The sequence below is a fragment of the Theobroma cacao genome, chromosome 4 (assembly GCF_000208745.1).
Source record: "Theobroma cacao cultivar B97-61/B2 chromosome 4, Criollo_cocoa_genome_V2, whole genome shotgun sequence".
Lineage (NCBI taxonomy): Eukaryota > Viridiplantae > Streptophyta > Magnoliopsida > Malvales > Malvaceae > Theobroma > Theobroma cacao.
The window spans coordinates 22,298,784-22,325,909 of NC_030853.1; the positions used below are offsets into that span (position 1 = coordinate 22,298,784).

The following is a 27,126-nucleotide window of genomic DNA, read 5'->3' on the forward strand; positions in this document are numbered from 1 at the left end:
CGCGGATTTAACACTGCATTAAAACGTGGAACTTGAAAGCAAGGTGTTGGGGGGGAAGTGCTTGCTTTAAGTTTTCTTATCAGCAGACTTTAGGCATTTAAGTTCTTTTTTTTAATATGAAAAGTTATGCTATGGTTTCTATTTAAGATTTACACCTCATTTATTTATTCATTTTCCTATCAATTATTGAGAATCATACAGGGAAGACATCCGAATTTGATTAAACGTGCCTGATCTTTTGAACTCATAGAAATTCACCTTTCACCAGCTGCGGAATCAGGTGCTTTCCTTAGCTTTCACATGCAGGAATTTTGGGTCAGGTTTGATAAAGCATTCCACTTTCAAGTTAGACCACAAGAAAAATGTAATACGTTCTAATGAAATGTCGCTTCGTAATATGCATAAATAGAGTTGTTGAACAATGAAAAGGCATAGATATTATAGTTTGAGTCTTTTAAGTAAATTGATTCATGTCATTTAGTATTGATAGTAGGCATTATTTATGGTACAAAGAGTTATCTCAATATTTGACTTAATAATAAATACATGCATTTTTCATAAAACATTATTCCAATTTTTTTTTCAAATAATAATATTTCATAGACAGAAGGTATAATATTTTAAAAAATTTTCAAATTATTCAAAAAATTTCAAATAAGTAGTTATTCTTCTATTACATTCAATTAAGTTTTTATATTTTTATTTTTGAATCAAATAGACTCTTATAATTAACGATTGACTAACTAGCATTAATCAAAATGATATTTGTTATTTTATCACCAAATGGTGCTAACATGGAATTTGAAAAATGCCACATGATATGTAACTATCCACTATGACATATAAGCGTATTACATTAGCATTATATAACATAAAATAATATGTAATATTTTGATTAACAATTGTTAGTTATAAAAATTTATTTAATTTAAAATAAAAATATAAAAATTTCATTAAATAAGTACTTTTTAAATTTTTTTTTAAATATTACGGCTAAATAGAATAAAGATCAATGAAATCAAATAAATACACTAAAAAACGTTTTTGGGTAAAGATAGGCCCCAATTGAGACAACCCAAAGAGGCTTACAGGCCTTAAAAGCACAAATTGGACAAAGAACGGAGCCCATCAAGTTGTGTTGGCAGGCCCAAATTGTTTTCATGAGGAAGGCTCATTTAGCTGAATGGGCTAGTTCGTGGGCCTAAATATTGACCAAATAACACTTTTTTTTTAAAAAAAGAAAGTGCCCGAAGAATTGATGAGATCCCCAATCCTAGAACGCAAAGCTTGCAGATTCAAAGCTTTGAGACATTGGTACAGAGAAAGAGATATGGCGGGGTTGTTAGCATGGGCAGCTGATGTAGTAGGAGGCCATGGAGGAAACAACAGCCAAGAAGATGACGTAGACAACATCCCACTAATTTTCTCTCCAGACCAGCAGAAGTACGTGCAAGAATTGGAGCGGAAGGCTTCCTCTCTTACCCGTCTGATCCAAGATCTACGCCTCAGGCTACCTCCTCCTGACATCTCCCAACGCCTCCCTCATCTCCACGCCCACTCCCTCGCTTCTAATGCCGCCCTCGCTCTCCAACTCAACTCTCACTCCGCGACTCGTGAGCAGGTTTTCCTTTCTATACTTATTTCATTGTTTCTCATCTGGGTACTCTGTTCTTTATAACATGTATGGTGAATATTTTTTCATGGTTTTCATTTGGTGGGTGTAATGCAGCTTTTTCCCTTTTAAAGTTTATCCTATTTCTGAAGTTGTCTTTTAAATATTACATTTCATCGTCTGTATAAAGCACTTTCCTTTCTTTTCTTGGTGTGGCTCTTGGAATTTGGTTCTACGTATTATGTGCAATGCATTCTCTCTTTCCATTTTGCTTGAATTTCTTTGTGCAAAATTTATGCTGTTTTCTAGCATTTCTTTTGGTCCATGAAATTGTTCTTTCTTGAAGAATTTAGTTTGTAAGGTGAAGATTTGTGGTTAAATACTATACTGTGGGCTAAGCGATACGCTGTTAAGGCAGATAACGATATTTTTCGTGTAGTGTATGGTGAAATAAGTGATTAATATCAGTTTGGATGTTATCAGGCGCAAGTCTTTTATTTTTGTAAAACAACTATCTTCATTTGAAACATTAAATTTGAAGTTTGTCTATAGCTAAATGCTAATTGTGGCTTAAATCTTTAGGTTTTCTGGCAATTGCTGTAGCTTGTGAGCTGTGACACTTTAAAATTAAAAAGACAGGCTGTTTTTGAAATTTTCATTTCTTAGTTTGTGATCTTATCTCAGACAGAGGATGATGCATATTCGGTGAAGAAAAAAGTTATTAATCCAATAGCATTTTTTTAGTGCTGATTTTGAGATTAATTATTTGCTTCCGAGCATGTTTTGCTATGTGGAAGAGTTTTTGTCTTCACAAAACACTATATCCATGGACAATATTTATTTTTTCCCTACTAATAGTTGCCACCACTTCTTATGGCCAGGCCCAATCGAGAGAGGAGACACTGCAACAAGAAAACGCTGCATATGAAAAGGCTATATCAAATTGTGAGAATAAGATGCAAGAGAAAGTGCAGGAAGCAGATACACTTCGTTCAAAGTTAAAGGTCAGGGTGAAGGTCCCAGAATTTGTTCTACATGCTGGTTTCATGACTTCTATAGTATTCATCAAATTACACTTAAGGCTTATATATGCATATAGGATTTCTTATGATACATGCTCATGTTAAAGAACCTGTATTTTGGGAAGGATGTTCACAGTTCACCTGGGTGGATATGCTGTTTCTAAAACTTTAATTCAAGTACTTTTTAAAGTGATGCTAGTTGAAAATGGAAGCGAGAGTAATCACTTATGTTTTCTTGGATCTTCTTGGCATTGCTTGAAGACTCACTCCATTTTTCTATTTTTAATAGGAGATGGACGACATTGAGAAAAGTCTAAAAGCTGAACTGGAAAATGCACAGGCTGCATTGGATGTCAGTCATTCTGGAAAATCTGCTGACTCTGTGGTTGAATCCACAGTCGGTGCTGAAAATGAGGCCAGCATAGAAGCTTCAAAATCTGCTATGCTAGACAAGTTAGAGAAGAAGAAAAAAGAATCGGTGCATTTTATCTCCTCTTTTGATTTTAAACTGTGCTTTCTGTTTTTCTATTTTCCCCCTTATTACATTAGTTGAGTTGTTACTGCTGCCTTTGCTGATTAAAGGATCCATAATATTCTCAGAGCTCAATTGAAGAGACAGTTCAAGATTTAGAGAATAAATGGGAAAATATTCAGAACAAAGCATTGAAGCAGCCTTCTCCAGGTACCTTACATTATAGACCTACTTTTAGTGTTTGCTTTATTAGCTCCCAAACAGTCATTTTATATGAATGGCGATGAGACAATCTTCTACCTTGGTTATATCATGATATTCTTTCAGTTATCTCTTCTTCAGTATGTGATTAAATTTCTTGTTAAATATAGTCTTGCATTATTGTTATTGTTTCTTTCTTTTCATTTCTGGTTTTTAAAGGATTTCCTTTTGAAAATTAAAACTAGATCCTTTATTGGATGTTGGATTTAAGCAAAAAAAAGAAGAAGGGAGTAACAACTAGGTGAAAGATGTAATAAATGGAGTTGCAAAAACTTGTATTTCTGGTATCCTGTTGTTCATTTGTTTCTAGATTGGAAGTAAGAATCCACTGTTTCTAAGAGATACCAGAGTTTGGTTTTCTGTGCTGTAGTTGAAAGTTCGTTTTGATTCTTGATTTAAAGTTTTAGTGGGATGTTAGTAAGGTTTTGAGAGAAAAAATGTATAAACTTTAAATCATTATCAGAATTTGAAATGCTCCCAATTTTTTATTGTCACTTTGGTCAATGTGATTCTTCTAATGTGTAAATAGAGAAGAAGCAGCAAAAGAAGAAAAATCTGTTGAATAGCTTTCTTCTGATGGTATGCATTATGGAAGCATAGGACTTCCCTGCTTTTAAAGCATTCTTCCTGCCTGCAGGGATACATTTTATTGTTTGTTTCTTTCTTTATTAAAACTTTACTTTTTTCCGGCTCATGCCAAGAAGAGACAAAAAGAGAGAAAAAAGATGGTTGGGGGAGAAATGAACCCAGAGTTAAACTTTGCTTACGCTAATCAATTTCTGTTTTGCAGCACAAAGAGAGAAGGCGTTGGACAAACAACTACACAGCCTTATTGAGCAACTAGCTGCAAAACAGGTCAGTTATTTAACTTATCCTATTATTTAAAATGGATCCAACTATATGCTTTAAAATGTTTACTCCTGACCTGAGATTCACTCTCAAGCTTTCAGCCATTGATCATATACCCCAAGTGGGCTGCTCACAATTCATGATCATAGCTGAGGCACTTGGACATTGGATTTTTGGGTTTGCATAGCTGTATCCCTGTAATATCTGTTCTACATCAACCATTTATCCTTTTCATAGTCATTGTCAAAAAAAAGAAAATGTTTTAAATGTCATCCTGGTGTTGGTATAGGCTTCTTTTATGATGTCATCTTCTGAAGGAACATTTTGAATGTTTTCTTTTAGGCACAAGCAGAAGGTCTTGTCAGTGAAATTCATTTGAAAGAGAAGGAACTAGAGAGGTTGAATGGCTTGTGGACAAAGCTGGAACTTAATAATGCAGAGGTCAATACTGCTAGGAATCGATTTGGAAGAGGTGGTTCTGATAAGGGATCTTCCTCAGATTTTTCTGTTGATGCTCATCACAAGCTTCCTTATTACAGTGGTGGCCGGAGTGAGAATCAGCAGAGACTCATGCTACTCAGGTCGGCTTTTGTGCTCTACATTTTAGCTTTGCACATCCTGGTCTTTGTCAAGATTTCATTTTGAAGAACATCTGAGGATGCCGTTTGCATACCGGAAAATGTGTATTCTTTCCACTGTAATATAAATATTACTGAATTGTAGCCTACAATTTGTGTATATAACACATTGTTTTGCATTGCATCTTGTCCAAGTTTATAGTTACTCCCACATTTGCTCTGTTAACCTGTATATCTGCTCGTTAACAGCTGTAAAGAATGATGTTTTATAAAGTTCCAACAAAAACTGTGATGTTAAAGCATCTTGAAATTCACTGAGGATTTGTTTGGACGATACTTTTATTTTTTATTTTTTGGATAAAAAATGAATAAACAAGAATAAATAAAAGTTAAAGACAAATAACAAAAAGTAAAGTTAAAACCATAGACATACAACAATAATGGGATTCTTCTGTGGCATTGGATCTGTTGCTCCCATCAGGTTTCCTGGTTGCACTCATGAGACCACCTTGGCCCAGGGGATTATTAAAGGTTCCTGAGAAACTTCCAAATCTCACGGGACAGTTAGGACAAAAAAGGATTGATCTTTTATTGGCTCATCTCCATGTCCTGCTATCTCTGACTCTGTTTCCTTCCGAGGACTGACAATTCCGGAGGTGGAAGAGAAGTTGTAATGATTTTCTGAGTGTTACGAGCACTAATAATGCATTTTGACACAGCCAATTTTCAACCAGATACATTTTTATATGTTTTATGAAACAATAAACTTTTACAGATATGATTCCAAATATAGTCTCAAATCCAGATATGTATAGGTATAGGAGGTGATGAAACCACGTATTTTTTACAACAGAAAAAGAATCAATAAATAGAGCTGAGGGCATACTTCGCAACAATTTGAATGCAAGTTTGATCAGGCATTCTTCATCAACTTCCCTTTTAACCGCATGAGAAATTCCCTCTTCATCAAATAGAGCAAAAACTCATTCCATGTGTCAATGGGGCCTGGCAAGCACCAGTGAACACAGTCATTTACTGTTGCATTCCTATTCATCGAGTGTCCATAACTGTTTGGATGTCCATCTGGTCTCAGCCACATAATCTCAGTAGTGTTTAGCAGTCCAAATGTTAAACCGATTTTCTTCCCTTCTTCCTCTGCTTTTCTTAGTTCCTCTGCTTGTGTCAGGTAGAACTCCAAGTTATACTCTTCTAACTTCATTTCCTGGCTTGTAAAGGGTCTTGTTCTAACACAATTTCCACCCTTATCCCAATCGCCATTCTCAAAGTGGGACGCCGAGAATGTCCTTAAAAATGTAGTACCCTTGTAATTTTTAAGGCCAAGAAGAGTTCTGAAAGCTGTTCTGAAGGCCATTTTGTATCCATAGTACCTGGTAAGGCTTGTGATGTTGTTTTCATTGCACTTGTGACATCCAACAAGTTCGCCCTTCTCATAGAAAAACAGCGGACGGAAGAACCATTGCCCTGCTGATATGATCACATAGTCAAAATTTTCAATCTCGTTTGCCCATGCTTCATCCACTTCATCCAAGTAAACGTTCATGAGGCTATTGTAGGTATGACCATCAGGGTCTGCATCTCTGGATTTAACCAAGAACGGTGACCAAAATGCTGCTAGGGTGAACTGGTAATCAGCATAGAACCAACGCTTGAAATAATCTATGTCTGATGAATATTTATGAGAAATATCTTCTGGATATGCTACCTGAAAAAACACAGATTAGAGCTAATTAATTTATCAGATGCGAAAGCATACTTCAGAAAGTAAATACATGCATAAATGTGAAGCAGCTAACATAGTTTAGATCTTATTCCTTGCAGTTTTGGGCGCTTTCTGAATCTTTTACTCTTCTTGTCATGAATACATACACCTTTTATTCCTAGTAAACCAACTGTGGTTACAGTTGTTTTACGCATGGCTTGAAACATATCAACCAATAGATTATGGAGATAATTATGTGAAGAATTTTATGCAATAGATGGCTGCAATTAATGGTTAAGCACTTACATCAGCTAACAGGCACAGTAATGATTGCATTTGGTTCCTTCCTACTGAATCCCCAACAAAGGCCATCGACTTCCCTCTGACAATCTCTAAGAAGTGAACTGCATCAAAGAGAGGTAGCTCACAGTCATCTGGCTTCCACCTCCATTTCATGAACTCTGAGTCAGGCCTCCCAAACTTCATGCAGTTTTGCTGATCAATAATCAGGCGGCAAGTTTCGTTAGTGTAGTAGGGACCCTGCGGATGAGGCACCCATTTTCCATTAAATACATCACATTTCTTCTCCAACTCTATACTTCTCAGGCTACTGATATTGATCTTGGGAGATGGCAACGGCGAATGTGAACTTTTCAGGAGACATAAAGGGATGGAACTGATGAGAATCAGGAAGAGGGTTAACAGGAAAACTTTAGTGGAACTGTTTTGTTGAGAGTTCTTTCCATCGGGAAGCTCAATCACATGGAACTTCATAGTGGAGAAGCCTGAAGCAAGAGACTTCTGTGCTCTGTTCAAGTTACATGAATTGGACAATTGACAGTTTTAAAACAGCTCCTTGAGGTAAGGCTTGGTGTAAACCAACTAATTGACCATCATGATATAAACATGAATTTGGCAAGACATCATGATGAATAATTAAATACTTATCACAAAGACAGACTCAATGCTTTTTCTTTTTGTTCTTGCCAAAAGAATGCTTAGTAGATTAAGTTTGGTATAATTCTGTACACAAAATTAATATATCAGAAAGGAAATAATAAAATTAATTTATCTTTAAAGTAGGAAAACATGGGATTCTTATCTTTTACAATTTATGCACATTGTTAAACCTCTATTCTGAACAGGGGAATAATTCTCTTCTGGTATAGCAAAACCAAGTCTCTTTATCTGTTTATGTCCACTGTCTTTGAAAGGAATGATATTAGCTTTGCTTTGAATTCAACTTTCAAACGTTCAGAAGTTCCAAAAAGAGTCTGATTTTGAAGGAGATAAAAACTAGTAAAAATGATCGAAGTATACAATATTGATATGTTGAGAGTTGAAAAGATCAAAGCAGCTCCATGATTTACAGTCAAAATCAGTCATCTGTTCTCTTAAATTATGTTGATAATTACATCCTGCTCCGGGCTTCTTTGCTGTCGGCGCATGCGATAATGTGCCTAAATTTCTGATTTATTGGGATTACATTCCATTATTTCTTTTCATCCAACTCATATCTAATAAAGAGTGAACAGAAAAGGACAGGTTTTGACATTACAGCCTACCAAGAGATGCATCTCTTTTTGTGCCCTTTCACCCATTGGAAGCATTTCCTTCTGGCTCTGTGGTATACGCAAGAGTGTGCATGATTCTTTTCTTTTGCAGGTAGCTGATCACCAGGGGAAAAACCTGTCAGAGTTTTAACTTCAATCATCAGTCAATATCATTTCATTCTATACTATGTGCAGCAATCATGAGGCTCATAACAACCTTGGAGCCACGGCATGTGTTAGCCCACACTATAAACGTGTCCTGACCACAAAGTGAAATCGGTCGTTGATCACAATAAGTATTACTAGTGCTAAGTTAGACAGGCGTGGCTTGGGAGCAAAGCAATTTTTGATTGCTCAAGCAATTTTTCACAAGATTTCCTTTTATGGGAAAAAGCACCCTCTTGCTTTAATTATGTATAGACTACTCGTCTTATTGCAAGAGATTTGAATTTTTAACATGTTCTTAATTTGAACTTTTCATATACAATGATTTAAATTTGATTTAACGACCATTATCTCATTTAAAAAGCTAAATTCTAAAATTCAAATCTCCTCTCTACTTTGTTAATTAATTATTATTATTATTATTTTTATATATAAACCATTGAACTCGAGATGCATCTATTTAAGATCTTCATGCTTGTTAGATAATGTTTGAGAGAACAAACCATAAATAATTATACCACTATCATTTAATCATCTTTGTTGGAGATACTGAGAGAGCAAACAACCGACTACGGTGGATTTGCTATTTAAAGAATAGTTTGAACAGATTAATCTATCTATATATACATATATATCATGAAAACGGAACAATTCCAAATTGGGGTGGTGGCCAAATGCATCTGATTCTTTGACTGTAAAAATATATTTTATAAGTGCCGTCCAATTCCGTGGTATTATTTCTACTGGAGGATGTTTGCCTGTTGCCATCAAAGGTCAATCTGAACTTATGGATGGTTGGTACTTCATTACTCCATTGATTTGATTTTTATTTTTTTGGATATCTTTTAATTAATTATTAATTAGCATTCGATTATCTCTTTAAACATTTTAAGATGAAGGATGCCAAAAGCAAAATAACATATTGTCTTATTCTCAGATTACTTTCTATATTGGAGAATCATCCTATTAATTTGCCTTGTAGTGATTAGACATTGCATCATCAAATTTCCAAGATTAGACCCCCTGCCCACCAAACTTATCAATGCCTTGGAATTTTAATTATATTCCAAATTGATACTCGAACAACCTGATTAATATATTTTTTTTATGGGTGCAATTTTCAGCAGGCAAATTAGGCAAAATCTTTTATATATGACCTACTTTAGCCTGCTCTGGTTATGTGCGGAAACAGGTTCTTCAATTAATAATTAAAAATAATAAATAAATTGTAGTAAAGTTGTTCTTTAATTATTGACACTAATAAATCGTGAACTTATATATGTCAATAACTATAACTCTTTAGTCAATAGTTAATTTATAATCTTATTGGCATAACTCTTTCACAATATTACCAAATAATTAATTTATAATCTTATAATATATGTTATAAATAAATACCTATTTAAATATAATATATAAAAACATATATAGTTAAAGTACTAATTTATTTATTTATTTAATACATAAATAATAAAATTAATTTTTAAAAGCATATTTCTAACGAAAGTACCAGTAGAAGCAGCAACAAGCAATAGGCCAGATGGCAAGAAAGTGAGTTGAATAATTTGATTTCTCTATTCTCTGTATCTCTTTACCCAAATCTCTAAAAATTGTAAAGTGTAAAAGGGGGACGGGTCCCATGAGTTCACTCTTTTCTTAGCAACAATAAAAGGTAAAATTCTGTTTTGGCCCCTCAAATTTTTTAATTTTCTCCTTTTATAAAATATTTAAATTAATATGATAAGATTGTTCAACGTTTTTAGTTTTAAACCTCAATATTAACTTGATTCTCTTTAACCTTTTTAAATCCAAACATTATTATATACATATGATCTTTTATTTCTTTAAATAAAGAATTTCATTTTTCAATCAATATGATATATATATTGATATTAATAATTGTGTCAACTACTTTTAATTTTAATTCATTTTTCTTTCTATCTTTGTCTGTATCTAAATAACTTAATAATTCAATACAGTAGTTTTTTTAAAAATTCAATGTAAATATTATCTTTTTTTATCAAAATTAATTAATTTTGATAAAATACAAAAAAAATATAAATCTACATTTTAATTTTACAGAAAAATTTAACATAAATTACAAAACTTTTATACCTTTATTTAAACTTGTTGGGGACTGCAAGTTAGCCCTATAAAGCTGACTTGAGTGGTAGTCAAGTTTTCGTAAAGCCTACACTGATTTTAAAAGCATGAAATAACAATTCATAAGGGCAGTGCTGCTCTAATGGAACATAGTTTGGGTGTTGTATTTAGAAGAAATCAGGTTGAGGAACCTTCTTGAATGCAATTAAGTTAATTAAGGAGCAGCTCTAACCCCAAAAATTGGCAGGCACCATCTCCAAGATTTGGGCATTCCAAGTGTAATTAAGGAGATCTAATAACAGCAGTTTTCTCTTAATTCGTTACTTATATGTTTAAATTTACGGATCTAAAATGATTAAAAATTGAAATATAAACTTAAGGTTGATGAAAATATAGAGTTAAGTGTTTTCCTAGCAACGAGCATATAATTTTTTTGATGACTAGTATGCAAGAATATGTGACGGAATGTCAGACATGATTGAATTTATAATTGAAATTAGTCTAAACTTTTCTTCTTTGTCTCGAGGGAAAACACCGAAGATTGGACTTGTGACCTACCAATCTTTGTCGAAGCATGGATGTTTTTATATATCCTAACCACTGATTGAATATTTGATGCGACCAACCTGATAATAAAAAAGTTTTGGCTGTCCACTAAATTATATGCTCAATAATGATTCGCCCTGTTGAGGCAACTTTCTGCCTACAACCTGTTTGTGAAGTAAAGGATTAGGCTCGTCGTAAGTACATATAGTAAGGTTTTTTTGCTCACAAGTACACATAGTAAGTTGTTTTTGAAATTAAATTGCTTTTTTCTTCCCCTTTTTTGCTTCATACACTGGCATACGGAGCTACAAATTTTGTATTCAGAGGGCCGAGACAGGCGAACCTTTTTGATCGAAATTTACACTAGCAAATTAAGTACTAAATGTAAAATAGTGTGATTGTATAAAAATTGTAATATAATTGATTTTGTGTGCACTATATATATATATATAATAATAATAATTGAAACTTCTTTTAACTGTATTTTCTTTGTCAACATAGGCAGTGATTATATTACATAATAATTAATGTTAACATGCTCTTACCCTATTAATTGAGAAGATAATTCATAATTAGCATAATATCTAAAAAAACTCTTAAATTATTCAAAAAAATTCAAATAAGATTTCATACTTTTATGACGTACAATCAAATTTTTGTAATTTTTGTTTGAGTCAAATAAACTTTTGTAATTTTATTTTAAGTCAAATAAATTTTTATAATTAATGATTGATTTAATTAAAATGACACTTATCATTCTATATCATGTAATACTGATATAATACTAACGTGATATGTTGATATGATGTGATATAATTATATGATTACATCACATTTTTCGCATTCCTCATTAACGACATATTAATATTATATGGATATAAATGACAACGAATAATTTAATTAATGGCAATTAGTGAACCATTAATAATAAAGCTTTATTTGATCCAAAATAAAAATATTAAGATTTTATTAAATGTAATAAAAGAATAAAAATTTATTTAAAAATTTTAAAATAATTAAAAAACTTTTTTAAACATTATGTCTTCATAATCTAAGAACTCAAAAATACTTAAAGTATAATAATAATTACAATTAAATGGCCCAAAGTAAATGAAATTATTTATTGCGTCTAAAAATAAAGAACTGTTAACAACTTCTCAAAATTTTGTCAAAACATTACCAATATTTGTGAAGGAGGGGCAAAATGTTAAATTATAGGAGTCCAAAACAACAGATGACCTTTTCTCCGCTTGGGGGAGGGGTAGTATTTCCAAAGCTTTCTCAAGCCAATAGAATAACATGCCGTTGCCTATCCCATAGTCAATCAATGGCAGAGACACAGAGACAGTTCAATAACTTTAAAAGCCTCAAGTATTTAAATATTTAAATAAGGTATTTTTTATTAAAATTAAAAAAATTTATCATTAGTTAAAAATCATTAAATACATATTATGTTGATTGAAAATAGTAAAAATAATTGATAATTAATAATATTGTGAGAATTAAGAAGTGATAAAAAAAATATAAATTTATTAAGCACATATTTAGGGAATATATATTCTATTAATTATCTTGACTTTTACATAACTAGGGGAGTGAAATAGATTGTTGAGAATTAATAGAATGAGGAAAATGAGAGAAAATAGATATTTGTTAGGTACCTAATTTAAGAAATATTTTATTAATCATCTTAATTTTATATATTTTTAATATAATTAATAATGTTATTATAAAATTATAGAGCCTATAAAGATGTGGGGTCTAAAGCAAGTGGTGGCTTTATGTTAAAGCTGGCCTTGGGTGGACACACAGAGAGTGGAGTGGTGGTGTCACATAACAACAATAAAGTATAAAAAATTTTTACTAATTATAATATTTATGTTAGAATTTTATGTAATTAATGATGTTAATGCACTCATTAATTTTTTTATAATTTTGTAGGGATTAGAGTTAAAATTCTAAGTGAAAATAGATTTAGATATGTCACCGCTTAAAAAGTTTTTGAATCCACTTGCCCCCAGCTCTGACATTGGCTGCGTATCAAAATTGTTTGTTAAAATGTAATCATTATAGTATATTATAGTAAAAGATATGAAATTGAAATATTTACGGATGTTGAATATTTGGACTTGTTTAAATAGGTGAAATCTTAAATTCTAAACTTATTTTTTATTGTTTGAGTATACCAAGCAACATGTGATTGATCATTTAGCAGTCTCTTTTTATTTTTAACTCTTCTTTTGAGAAGTAGCTTGGGTTCTCTGTTTACTGAAACAGAAATTGAATTTAGCTTGAAAAGAACCAGATTACTGAATGATGTTCTAATTAATTTCAGTTTTCAGCAGGCAACCACAGTACCAATGCCACATCTCTCTCTCATTTTATACTACATTTAACGTACAATATCAACAACTACCAATCCAATTAAATAAACCGATAAATAATTCTAAGTAGAATAATCAAGAACTACTGAATAGAGGTAAGGCAAAGGAAGCCGAATCTATTGGAATCTCATTTTCCTGTCACCTGAATGAAGCCTCTCTTGATGTGATCTTGCTCCTTCCATCTTCAACATCTGAAGCAAGAAATCATTCCAAGTATCAATCGGACCAGGCAAGCACCAATGCACACAATCATTGTACAAAGTCACATTTTCATGAGGCCAATGCCCATATCTGCTTGGATGACCATCTGGTCTCAACAATGTTGCCAGCGTCGTGTCCATCAGCCTATATCTCTTCCCTTTCTTTCTCCCTTCTCTTTCAGCAGTCCTGAATTCCTCCATCTGTATCATGTAAAGCTCCAAGTTCTCGCCATCCAACGCCGTCTCATTGCTCCTAAACGGCTTTGTTCTAACACAATTTCCACCCTGGTTCCACATACCATTCTCAAAGTGTGACGGTGCAAAAGTCCTTAGAAATGTTATGCCTTTGAAATTTTCTAAGCTGTTGATGGCCCTGAAAGCAGTCCTGAAAGCCTTTCTATAGCCATAGAACTTTGTTAAGTCTGTCACATTCTCTATTAGGCAAAAATGGCAACCGACAATCTGGTTATTTTCATAGAGAACTGATGGGCGATAAAACCAGTGTCCACCAGAGATGATTAGGTAGTCGAATTCTTCGATTTGGGTTGTCCATTCTTCATCCAACTCGTCGAGATAGAGATTGAAGAGGCCAGTCTGCGTTGGACCATTGGCCTCTCTTTCTTTGGACTTAACCAAATGTGGAGTCCAAAAGTAAGCAATGGTGAAGTTGTAGCTTGTATATTTCCATCGTTTGAATTTTTCGTCTGGTGTGTATGAAACATCGATTGGGTATTCCACCTGAAACGATGCAGCATTAATTTAAGAATCCTGCAGACCTAAGAAAATTTAAAATCCATGCTTTCATTAATTGAGCGGTTTGGCATGTGAAAAGATGTTTTAATCCCGAACTAAAACATTAACCTACAGTGAATTTCGAGTCTTTGAAGTATTTCTAGACTTGGTCACGAATTCCATTAGCCAAACAAAGAAACAACAGTTGGGTGCATGTTTAACTCTCTTTCGGAGGTCTCTTGAGTGAATAAATGAACAAATGAGAGGAGAGTCAATCAACAAAATGTTTCAACTTGTAATAGATAAAAGAAGTTCAATCTATGGGTTGGTTTCAAAACATTATTAATGGAAAGTTGACCAAATCAGTCTTGGATGCTTTGGACAGCAGAACAAGGAATATATGAGCAAGTGTAGTAGATAAGCATGGTAGAATATGATAACAGACCAAGGAGCCCACATTACCAAAAATGCATGGGCTACTCGAAATTTGTCATCATATGATCAAACTTTATTGTATTCGAATATTGAATTATATAACCAAACTTTGTTTTTGTCAGATTGAATTGATAGGCAGGTGAATTAATATAAAGCAAAAAGTGCCATTATTAATGTTCAATTTCATTTCAGATGTGAGAGTAATGAGGAGAGGGGCAGATTCTTCTAATCCTGATAGCTAGTGATTGGCTACAATGTCAATAGATAGCTGGCAACATTTTAATTATTATAAGAGAGAAAAAGACAGGGTCAATAGAAGACAATCAGTTTTAGTCTTACAATCGGGGCAAAAGAGACATTTCCGTTTATAAATTGAATTGTTCAAATGGCTATAATTTATCCAAAAAGAAAATGTATTTAATTGTAAACATCAGACAATTAAAGGTAGGCATGGTCCAAATTAAGCACTTCAAATCAACATAATTTTTTTAATCAAAATCTTACAGCTAATTAAAGAGAGGGGGTAGGGGGGGGGGGGGGGGCGGGGTAAAATGCTTTAAAACATACAGTTTTCTCTCAATTTTTGCTTTCAAAATCAAATGGCAAAAGTTAAAAAATGTTGCCAATAGGAATCTGTCCAAGAGAAAAAAAAATTTTGTGACACCTACATCTGTCCACATGCATGGCATTTTTTGATATATATATATATATTAACTTATTCTGCCTTTTTGTTTAGGAAAAAAATGTACATTGCAATAATATGCATGTTAACTAATAATAGGGACAACAACAAGAGTAAAGATTCCACGTACTATTTCTACACAATCATTTCACCTAATCTTTGATTTGTATAATGGCTTAGGTAAACTGCCCATGCTGCTAACCAAAATTGATTGAAGCAATGACTTAAAACCTAAAGCCAATTGAGATACAGAAATGTTGGGGGACCACTCCAATTTTACAAATTAAGTTCCAAAAACGAGCATAGTTCAGTGAACATTTGTCTCTCAGTTCTAAAATCAAAGCTAATCGATAAACTTTTTCAACTATACAGGTTATAATCCAATTGGCAATTTACTATCATAAGTATAAAAGTAGTCGGACATTTCCCAAACCGAGAAAAAGTGACTATTATTTTTTGTAGGCAAATTTTGTATGCACTTCAAATTCAATTCATACGAGTAAAACGAAAAATGTGCACACATAAAATATATATATAATATATATATATATATATATATTATATAATTAGAGANATAATATATATATATATATATATATATATATATATATATATATTTTGTATGTATGTTGAATTGAGGTTCTTGCGCATCGATGTATAACAGTAAAATCTAGATGGAAAATAAGGAGACCTACCCTGGAAAGGAGGCATATCAAGGACTGCATTTGGTTTCGGCCCACTGAGTCTCCAACAAAGGCCAAGGACTTGCCTCTAACAATTTCCAGGAACTGAGCAGGGTTGAAAACAGGAAGCTCGCAGCCATCAGGTTTCCACTTCCACTTCATGTACTCTGTGTCAGGCTTTCCATATTTCATGCAATTCTGATGCTCATGTATCGCCCAACATGTCGTGTTCGTGTAGTAAGGCGCATCAGGGTTTCGCACCCATTCTCCAGAAAATATGTCACAATTTTCACCTTCAGATATCCTTATTGAAGCTTGTAGTTCTTCAGAAATATCATATGTGGATGATGACTTGGATGACGAAGAATTCTTTAACAGATATAAAGGGTAACCTAGCAAAGGGTAAAATACAGGGATGATAGTGAGAAAAATTAAGGTGCCAAAGATTATAACTAGGACAATTTTTGATGTTCTTGGCAGTGCATGGCTTCTGCCCAAGGGAAGCTCCACTGCATGAAGCTTCATTTAGAAAGAGAGAGAAGGAGAAGGAGAGAGAAAACAAGAGTTATAGGGAACAGCCAAGGCATTTAGAAAGGGACTTTGCTCATGTATATAAAGTTGTGGCAAGTTTAAAAAGATTGATGTGGTGGTTGCTTTTCATATATGGTTTTAGACCTTTTGGTTGAGGATGCTGTGCATCAAACCATTTTCTAATAGTCCCTTGGATTCTATAATTAGGATACAACCATAATTTCATTTCTTAGAAGATAATATGTACGAGTAAAAATCAATGTTATAATCCATTATAATCCTTCACATATATAACATGGTAATTATGTCGTTTAAAAGAAATTAATCAAAGAAGAACCAAATTAAAATTAATATAAAGTTAAGACTAAATTATTTATTCATGAAGAAACTTAAATCTGAAATCTACGTTGTAAAAGCTCTTCTTTATAATTGAGACAAAGACATCTTTGATGTCGTTATTATTTATTTATTTATTTTTGAATTATTGATCATTTTTATGATAAATGATGACAAGTATCCTTTAACTACTAACTATTATATGTTAGGCTTTTCAAAAAAAAAACTATTATATGTTAAATGGCACCTAAACTGTGTTTATTGATGTAAGAGCAAATCCTTAAAGTTTTACTCTCTATGTGCGCACCTAATTTGGATTTAAATATTATTATATAAAATATTTATGCCAAAGGAGATACGTGGCATAATTTTGCAAGAGAAAGGATATTCATTGCCTTGGGGAAGTGAGAAGAGACAAAGAAATTGATTACCATAAGAAAGGGGTGATTCATTGCAATAAGAAGGGGTAAAAGGGAAAAAAAAATAGTTGTTGACTTGAACCCGCTTTTGGATTTTGGTGGGTCAAAATTGAAATTAATTTGTTAGAAAATGAGATAATTATTTAGTTGTTAGCTATTTTCTTTTGTATGCTTATATGATGTTTCAATAATTTGTTGAGTTAGAGAAGTTAAATGTTTTTTTTTATCTAGTATAATTTTGAAAGTAAAAGATTCAAATCATGTTTTTTTTTAAATAAAAAATATTTGATTTAATGATAATTGAGATAATGTATTTAAAATGGAGAAAGTCGTCAAAGATGAATGACAACACGTGAAATGATATTCAATGAATAGTAGGGTGTATAAGTCATTTCTCTTACTCTCCAAGTTAAATATGATGTGTTGAATGAGAAATCTTCAAAAAAATTTATATGTCAAAGTCCATTACAAATAAATAACATTTTAGAAAGGAATTATATAGGTTTATGACGAAAAGAGAAAAAAAGTTAAGGGTATACTTAAAACGAATTTAATAAATTGATTGCAGAGTTTTCAAGTGTATGTGAGATAATAAAGGAAGAGGATAAGGCAATAATTTTAATTAATTCTCTTGCTGAGAATTATGAGGATTTTCGGGTGTGAAAGATGTAAAGTTGTAATTACAGAGCATGATAAATTAAAACGAGCTAAAAATGAAAATGAGGATGATGGAGCAACGGGTAATGCTCTGATGGTGGAGATCGAGAGGGAAAAACAATGTAAGAGAAATTAAAGAATGATGGAAGATGCAGAGGTAGATGGATTTGATTTCTAGGCCTCTAGAATAAATTTAAGCAATAAAATATATGTTGTTATTGTCATGAGATGGGACACATAAAAGCTCATCGCAAGAAATTAATTAATGGAAGATTAAGGGAAATTTCATAAAGGTTAAAGAGAATGAGAAAAATAAATGTGTGGAATTATCTATCAATGTGATTGTTGATCGTGATGAGGAAGAAGATGAAGTTTAGATGGTGTAAGAAGAAAAGAATGATACAAAAGATGTATGGGGTTTTTGATCCTGCATTCTCTCAACATATATGCACACAGAAGGAAAGAATGATTTTCAAAGTTTGAGAAGGGTGAGAAACCAGTTTTTATATATATAATTTGTTTTGAATGAGTACCTGATAAAATAAGACACAAAATTCTAACCTTAATAATTTTTTTTCCAATATATAATATTATTTAGTGGAATTTGTTGTTACTATTATCTTTTCCCATTTATACGTTAAGGAGTGAGTCCAAGTCTGTGGTTTAGCAGGCGAAGGCGTTTACCAGGTTGACCGGAGCCATCTCACCAACTGCTTGATGGACCTTAGATTTGCTTCAAATCTAGATCAACTTTGACTGTTAAACTCTCTACAACCACAATCTTAATTTTTTTTTAAAGGTAACCACAATCTTAATTAATGTTGTTTTCTTCTTCTTCTTCTTCTTCTTTTTTGGTTTAATTTTATTTTTGGACAAGACTTAGATGAAATTGGTCAAACTCCTAATTAAAAATAATCAAATCATTTTTTCTAAAAATTTTGAGCACAAATTCATTGTTGGATAACTTGTTCAAACATAGACCTTATGTACATATAGAGATTCAAAAAATTTAAAATAATTTTTAATATGCACTTTAATTAAAAATTATGATATATTTTGGTGTAAATGGGGTTTAGATGGAATTCAAGGAACCGGTAAAATTGACTTCAAGACAAGCATTTTAATAGACGTTATCTTTAAAACTTATTTCGCCCTCACCACTCGGTATGAAAAAGAGAATAATGCAAATAACCTTAAGGATACAATGAAGCTAACGTCTAACTTCGTATTGCACTTTACGAGAGCAAACCGTTAGATACACCTGAGGATTTGTAAAATTGTTTAGCCTTAGAGTTTACTTTCTACAGCAAGTAGATTATAAGAAATTTGAAAGCTTTTGTAATTGATGAGAACTTAAGTGTTTATGTTAATAGAACACAACACTTTATTTGCTCTTGATATTTTTGCTCTTGCTTTGTGTTTGATTTGATTGCTACAAAATGGTTGGCAACAAGCCCTTTATATAGGCTTGTAAGTGTCTCTTCTTTAAAGACACAACCTTTTTATCTAATAGGCATGTTTACATTTTACCAAACATAATTTTTGGATAAAAGTATTGTTTCAATAATTATTTTATGAAAAGATAACTATTCATTCCATAAGATATAATCTTTGAGTTATAATTTGAAATAATAACTTTTATATTTAATTTTTGAGCTATGGTGTCTTTTCAATATGTCTCATAACTTGTAGATGTCATTTTACTAAGAGATATAACTATTCATATAAAAATTTGCTTATAATCCAATAGACATTTTATGTGACATAACATTTGACCTAAAATAGCTTTTCATTATGTGACATAACTTTTGATTTTGAAAATACACCAACATATATTCCCTCAATTATTATCAAATAATATTTTCATATATATATTATTTTTAATTTTTTATATATTATTGATTTATTTGTTGAGATGCATTAATTTCGTAATCATTTTTGTGTTAATTTTACTTTATAATTTTAGAATAATTTCTTTATCCCCAAGTTGAAGTATATGCCTTAATTCCACATTGATTGATATATAAACCACAGTTGAATCGGACAAGTTAAGACTGTTTGGGTTTAGGGTATTTAGTCAACCACCAAATCCTTTCTTACTTGTTTTCTTCAATCATTATTGTATATGATAGACTCTATTACCAAAGTAAGGTTCATCGACACACTCATGACAAATCCAACGTTACCATCACAGTGCACTACCCCTCTTCTCTGGGCCTATTTTGGGCTTTTGGGCTTTGTGCTCTCATTTTTTATTTTCCCACTAAACTATTTGCATTTCTTGCTCCAATTTATTTGTTAATATACACCTTATTATACAATATAAGATCACTTAATATATGCATATATAATAGAAACTATTGTTGTTGGTTATTTTGAAATGTCTTATTTGTTTTTTCTTTTAAATTCAGAACTCTTTATTGAAATTGAACTAATGCTAGACATTTAAGCATTTGATTTAATAAGTAGATAAATATTTTTATCAAAAAATTATACTTTTTTTTTCTCTGTGGTCCCAACAACAAAGATAAAAGGAGTGGTGGCAAATAGCATGCAATAATTGGAATGAGGAAGTTAAGAGCACTTGAAAATGGATGTAAGTTGTTATTTTTCACACATCAAATCATTAATAGGTTGGCATTACATTATAATCACTCTATTCTTATAGTTTTGCTATAAAGCTGAAAGGGCCAGCATTGGCTGGCAAAGACAAAATGCACTGCAATTAGCAAGTTATAGCCTATCTCTGCCGACGATTTTAAGTGCCGTTGGAATGTCATCATCCATCGTCTTGGCTGATAACGTGACGAACATGTCTCTTAAAGCCAACTACTTTTCTATATATATATATATATATATATCATCATATGCACTAATTATATACATTTTTTCTTTCTCACCCTGTTGTATTCAATTTATGCTTATGGGATATCCCATTTTGAGATAAACAAAGATATTGTAAATAAACCACAAAGAGGGCGGTGTAATGTTGAGCCCAAGCCCAACTAAACGGGTTATTTACTCCCAAATGAAACTGATCATCTTGGACAGCAATTCGGGCTGCCGACCAATCTGACCGTAGTCGTGAAGCAAAGCTATATCGGCAATACTATTTTCTAAAATTTTCAATGAATCAGTAAAAGTTCTACAATGGATCATGCCCGATTAACCCCGAGTAAGGATGTCAATAAATATCTTATAATAGAATATTTTACATTATTTGATTTAGTTAAATAAGATTATAATATTACATAATCTTTTTATGTGCATAATTATTTACAACTAATTCACCTTTTGAAAAACAATGTTTGAAATCCCCCCAAACACTACATTTTTTCTAAAAAATTATAATTTAGAGTATGTCTAAATAGTTTCATCTTATTATTTAATTTATTAAACGTATTTTCTATTTTTATTATATTTTTCTTATTTTTAATTACAAAATTACTTAGTATCAATGCTTCTTATGCAAATAATCATTCTCTTAATGCTTTTGCGAGAATGAACATAATTATTTTTTACTTAGAAAAATTTGAAGAAAATTGTTGAATACCATTTTATTAAAGTTTTCATTTTAAAGGATTTTCAAAAGTACTTTAATTTCTAATTATTCAATTCATTAATTAATAATTTTATTTTAATTATATTATTGTTCTTTAATTACTATTTGAAAAATTTTATAAATATAAATATTCATATAAATAAAAATTAAATGAAAAACATTAAATATGAGTAGGACATAAAACTCAAGGCAGCTAATAGCCCAAATTAGATGAGCCTGAGGATACTTTGGGTTTTGGCCTGCTCAGAATTAGACCGGGAGGATCCGACCGGCTTCTTTTTCTCTTCTTCCTAGTATGGAAGCTACGCCGCCTTGCAGTCCTTTTCCTTTAAAAACTAATTCTAAAACTTATCTATAAATACTCATTTTCTTCGTTCCTTCATTTTGTTTCTTCCCTCTCCATCTCAAACCCGCCTCCTCTCCCATTTTCTGTTCATCAAACTTAAACCAATTCATCAAACTCTAAAACCGATTTTTAAAACTTTGATTCGGTTTAAAAATCTTCAAATTGATTTAACTTTTCCTAACTACTTAGTAGTATTTTTTTTAAAAAAATTGATTTAAATTTTAAAAAAATAAAGAGAGATTTTAATTTTGTATCAACATTTATGGAAATTTAACTTAGTGAAATGGGAAGGAAAATGGAATGAGCATCGATCTAGGGAAAAGCACTGGAGAGGAATACCTATGAAGATAGTGTTGCTTAAATTTGAATTAAGAGATCATCATTTTTTTTGACACATAAGAACCAAAATGGTCCGGTTTAAGATCCCAGACGAAAGATGCATAACATATGTTTAATAAGTAATAGACACAAATCTATCAAGATAATTACTCAAGGAAGTCTTTCCCAATGGACAATTCTAAGTCAAATTAACAAAAAAAATTGCACAAATGTTACCTTCTTTAAAAATATGACTAATATTTATTATCCAATCTTTTTGGATCAAAATAACATAATCTTAAGCTAAAGTAGCATATGGATGAGATGTCACGACACTCTCCTTTAAGAAATGAATTACCACTACTATATCCAGTTCAACAATCAATTGGTTCAGTTGCAAGTTCTTAACTAGCAATGAACCCCCTCCGATGCACCAAAGTTTAGTGTCAGAAGCATTTGGTTTAATATGGTAAGTGCAGTGTATCAATGATCAATCTTCCCATGTAATGAATTGAGCCATACCCATACTAACAAAGTGGCTGAAAAAAGCCCATTCTGATACAAAGTGGGACTATTCAAGATCCAATAGTTGATAGGGGAAAACATACATTGAAAAAGGCAACAGCTATCAGTACTGTCTTAATTCCTATTCTACATGAATGATGATTTGCTTGATTTATACAAGCTAAAGAACCGATAAAAATTTTACTTATTTTGTTAGTGAAGTGAAATATGAAAAACATGAATCCAATGTATAGAAAATAAGATTTAATTAATGAAGTGTCATTCCTAAGTTTATCATATTTATCAAATATACGTACTGTCTGTGAAAATTCATGACAATGGATTGTCCTTTCCTTGCGTATCGAATGTGTACTTTGACTTCCATAGGAATTAGTGGCCTTGGACAATTATGTAAAGTAGCTGATGTACGCATTTCATGCAGTGTGCAATCTAATTAAGGTGTTTTTCCAAAGGTAAAAGTTGCTAAAAAATCAATCAAAATGCTATGAATGAATTGTAGCCATTTGAAAACTACAGCACACGAAAATGGACCACCATTGAGTGCTGTTCTTCTCTAGCATTCTACCACAAAATCACAAATTTTATTTTCCTAAACTACCCGACATAGTAGCTTCTATTTTCGCTCGTTCTCTACCCCTTTTCCTCATTTTCATGTGCTTCCAAATATTAAATTTATTACCTTTATGAAAAAATTTGTTTTGGAAAAGAGGGAATTTAAATCAAATTCTTTGAATATAGGGATGTTAGCACTTATCATCGTTGAATCAAATGTTGGAAAGTTTAAAAGTATTTTTTTATTTTATTTTTGATGCAATAATTAAGAAATCTTAAATAGTGTTTCTTTTTAATTTGATTAAGAACTTCTAGTGGTATATACGATAGAATAACCTACTACCACGCAATAAAGACAACTCCTATTCTCTCTCTTGTTACAATCCTTAATCTAATGAACTGTTGTTTAATCAAAATGTTGCTTGTATATGATGAAATAGTACTATAAATATGTTTATTGGTAAATTGCTTATCACATTGAAGAACATCCCCTATTTGCTTTATAGTCATGTTATTTGTAAAGAATGATAATTGGAAAGAACTTTGTGAGTGGTTTATTCTAATTTGGATGTCTAAAAATGAAAGAAGAGAGACAAGAAGGGATTTTTAATTTGGACCTGAAATCTCTTGAAGGATATCTTAAATTTTAACCATTTAAATATTCTCTTAAAATGAATATTACTTTTTGAATATAGACATATATTATTTTTTCCTATTGTATAAAAAAAACCCATAGTACTTTCTTTTTCTACCCAATGAACTAAATAAGGGATACATTATCTTTTTTTTATTTATCGAGGTGTAAAGGACAAGACACACTCGACTCAGAATCCATTAATTAAAAACATATCCAAATTTAACTAATTAACAAGGGATATATCTTAGCTGTATTTTCTCATAATCCATCAAAAACATGAAATTAGCCTGAAAAGTACTTTATCTTCCTTTTGTTTTTCTTTCTTAGCATGCAGACATTAAATTTGTTCCAATTGTGATTAACTATTTATCATGATTGTATATAAAAATAATTATGGGAAGTGCTGGAAATCAGTCTTGCCGGTCAATCAAATGCTTACCTTGTCTATTTATAATCATGCATGAATCATATTACTATTTTTCTATATAAAAAGGGATTCGAAATCAATTCTTTTAATTAAAACATACATGTATTTAATATTGAATTCAATACTCAGATTTCATGCATTCTTAACAATACCTGGATTTTTTTAAAAAAATATAGCCACGACCAGAATCAGCAAAAGGAGGGCAGTTAGGGAAAAAAACATCAAAAGGGGAAAAGGAAAAAAAAAAAAGGAAAATCGAAAACTGCAAGTATAGCTTTGTTCCACAGAAGCCTTAAATATTGCGTGGTCCGCCTTCCAAGCTCTGAATGCAAATCGTGACATCAACTGTTAAATTCATTCATCTTGTCCCTCTCACTTGTTTTACTTGTACCCTTTCCATCTCTTTCACTAATTCTCAACCTCTTCTCTCTTTCCTATAAAACTTTCTTTTCCCTTCGAGCCATTTTCTTTTCATTTCCAGCTCTTAATCTTGAGGTTTGTTTGTCTTCTTTTCTTACTCATAATTTTCTTCTCTTTTCTTCTGGGTTGGTTCTCCAAGTAGCTAGCTGACTGTGACTTTCTTTTCTATGGTTTGATCAACAGGTTTGAGTATATATATGGTGATGAATATGATGATGGGCTTCGGCAGATTGGTGGTGAGCTTGAAATCAAAACTAAGGTATTTGAAGATGAAGAAACCTGCTTATTACGATAAGATTGAAAAGAGTGAGAGCATGAGGGTTGAAATAAGGAGCAGGAAAGCCCGGAAGCTTATCGAAGAGACCATGAAGATTGCCGATTCACCAAGGACGTCCAAGACTTATGCGTTTTGAGTTGTTGACTAGTAGTTTTGTATGAAATGAAATGATCAAACGACTGTGAAGAGCAAAAAGTTTCTTTTCTTAGTTTAATTTTGATGTTAAACCAAGCATTTTCAATGGAGCTAGGATGATGATGTTGAAAACCTTACCTTATTAATTTCTTGCTTGGCTTATTGTTTTCTCTCTTGCTTTTTTCTCACTATTTCTCACCCACTCATATAGACAAGGTGCATGCCATGATTGTCAAATCAAGAGCTTATGGTCTAATTTTTTTCCAAGGAATTCAGCTATAGAGAAGACAAAATTATGGTTTCTTTTATTTTCTTTTCTTTTTTCATGTAAAAAGATGCCAATTATGTTTACTTAAAAATTATAATCGAGTTATAATGTGAAATTAAAGTTTATACATATACATTTACTTGTTAAATTGACTAATCTGTACAATTAAAAGTAATATGAATGTACACACAAGTGGAACTTTATAACTTTGATGCTATGTAATTAAGGCGAATTAATTTTACAGTAGGAAATATAAATAAAGGGCAAGTTATGCTCTTCAAAATAGTCAAGCTTGAAAGGTTTGCATATAGACAACCAATGCCTAATACTTTGGCTGTTTCACCAGATTAGGAGTACTCTGCTGTGTGCTTTTGCCACAATTATTAGGCTACGATGTTATCAAAAGCCAGCCATCAATTCTATATAAAAATGTCTACCACCTAATAAAGCAATTGATGAGACAAAAAGCTTCAGCAATGGAGTCCATTCTGATGATGATATTTTTTTCCACAAGCTCTTGTTCGGGTGTGGTCAGAAGCCATGAGAAGCAAGTAATAGGACATGGCAGCCAAAGGACAAAAGAATTAAAGAAAAAGCACCACATGACACTGCCCTTTCAATGCAAAGCATCAAAGAATGATACATATGAGGCTGTGGCTGGAAAGACAAGAAAATAAGGAAGGGGTTGGCCATGATTATGTGGCAATTATTGGCACATGAATACGTATGAAGTCTGAATGGTGGACATCATGATCCCAAAAAGCTTTCATATATAAAAAAAGGCATGTCTACACACATTCCTATTATAGATTTTATTGACAAATAAAGACGAATTTAAAATTTTTTTTGAATGATGTTATAATTAAAATAATAATAATTAAAAAATATAAATATATTAAAATTTATAAATAAAAATTTTAACATTACATTAAAAAATATAAATTCAGTATATTTATTTAATACAAATAAAAATATATACAATAACTATAATTGTTCACGATGATTTTTTATATTTTGAAAACGATCAGTAGAAATATTATCAAATGCATCGTTTCAATAAATGTCATCAAGTAATCATTGGTCCACTTCTCACTCATTCAATATAGAACTTGAATTTTTGGATAAAGAGAGTGAAAAATGTAACCAAGGATCAACAGGATGGGAGGGAGAGTAGTTTAGGTTTGACTTTTTTAATAAAATTTTAAATTATAGAAAGAAATTTTTTTATCTTTCCATGTAATATTTAAATTACTTTTTAATAAATTTACTTTAACTTTGAAACTTTGATATCATTTTTTACAAAATTACAAAAAATTTAGTATATTCATTAATATTATTAATTACATAAAACTTAATAAAACTCTATAAAAGTTGTTCAAGAAACAAAAATTTTTGTTAAATGAGTGATGTCATGTGACACCACTCTCTTCAAGGAGAATCCGCCTGTCCACAGATAAATTATGTTAGCCAAAAAGGGCTGCCGCGTCAATGGAGCTTTCAAGAAATCTAAGTTCCATTTTATTACTAATTTTGCTATTTTTTATTTCTTTTTTTAAGAATAATAAGTAAAATGTATGTTCACATACAAAAGTAAATTTTATTTTTGACAAATTATAGATAAAATACAGTTTTTTTTAGATAACAAATTCAGCAGTGTTAAAAACTTCAATTTTTTGTTTATTTTTTACCAATTATAATTTTGTTNATTATGATTTGTTT

The 27,126-nt window shown here is 31.6% G+C and overlaps 3 protein-coding genes and 1 long non-coding RNA gene across 5 annotated transcripts; 2 read left to right on the forward strand and 2 right to left on the reverse strand.

Annotated features, from left to right (window-relative positions):
- Nucleotides 1,249-5,108, forward strand: LOC18602146. Of its 2 annotated transcripts, XM_007033340.2 has the most exons (7): nucleotides 1,249-1,621; nucleotides 2,494-2,616; nucleotides 2,924-3,112; nucleotides 3,235-3,316; nucleotides 4,158-4,222; nucleotides 4,311-4,413; nucleotides 4,559-4,985. In XM_007033340.2, exons 1-6 carry the CDS (start codon nucleotides 1,259-1,261, stop codon nucleotides 4,401-4,403), a joined length of 915 nt encoding a protein of 304 aa, XP_007033402.2. In that variant the 5' UTR covers nucleotides 1,249-1,258; the 3' UTR covers nucleotides 4,404-4,413; nucleotides 4,559-4,985. The 2 variants fall into 2 exon arrangements, with proteins under 2 accessions (XP_007033402.2, XP_017975558.1); XM_018120069.1 differs by lacking the exon at nucleotides 4,311-4,413 and having other exon boundaries at nucleotides 4,559-5,108.
- LOC18602147 (protein trichome birefringence-like 19) lies at nucleotides 5,518-7,552 on the reverse strand. Its single transcript, XM_018120068.1, has 2 exons — nucleotides 6,821-7,552; nucleotides 5,518-6,517 (listed from the first exon to the last, which is right to left on the reverse strand). Exons 1-2 carry the CDS (start codon nucleotides 7,286-7,288, stop codon nucleotides 5,708-5,710), a joined length of 1,278 nt encoding a protein of 425 aa, XP_017975557.1. The 5' UTR covers nucleotides 7,289-7,552; the 3' UTR covers nucleotides 5,518-5,707.
- On the reverse strand, nucleotides 13,186-16,624 carry LOC18602148 (protein trichome birefringence-like 19). Its single transcript, XM_007033342.2, has 2 exons — nucleotides 16,010-16,624; nucleotides 13,186-14,203 (listed from the first exon to the last, which is right to left on the reverse strand). Exons 1-2 carry the CDS (start codon nucleotides 16,520-16,522, stop codon nucleotides 13,382-13,384), a joined length of 1,335 nt encoding a protein of 444 aa, XP_007033404.2. The 5' UTR covers nucleotides 16,523-16,624; the 3' UTR covers nucleotides 13,186-13,381.
- LOC18602149 lies at nucleotides 24,590-25,309 on the forward strand. The gene is made up of 2 exons (XR_001927404.1): nucleotides 24,590-24,802; nucleotides 24,911-25,309. It is a non-coding gene; the product is annotated as an uncharacterized LOC18602149 (long non-coding RNA).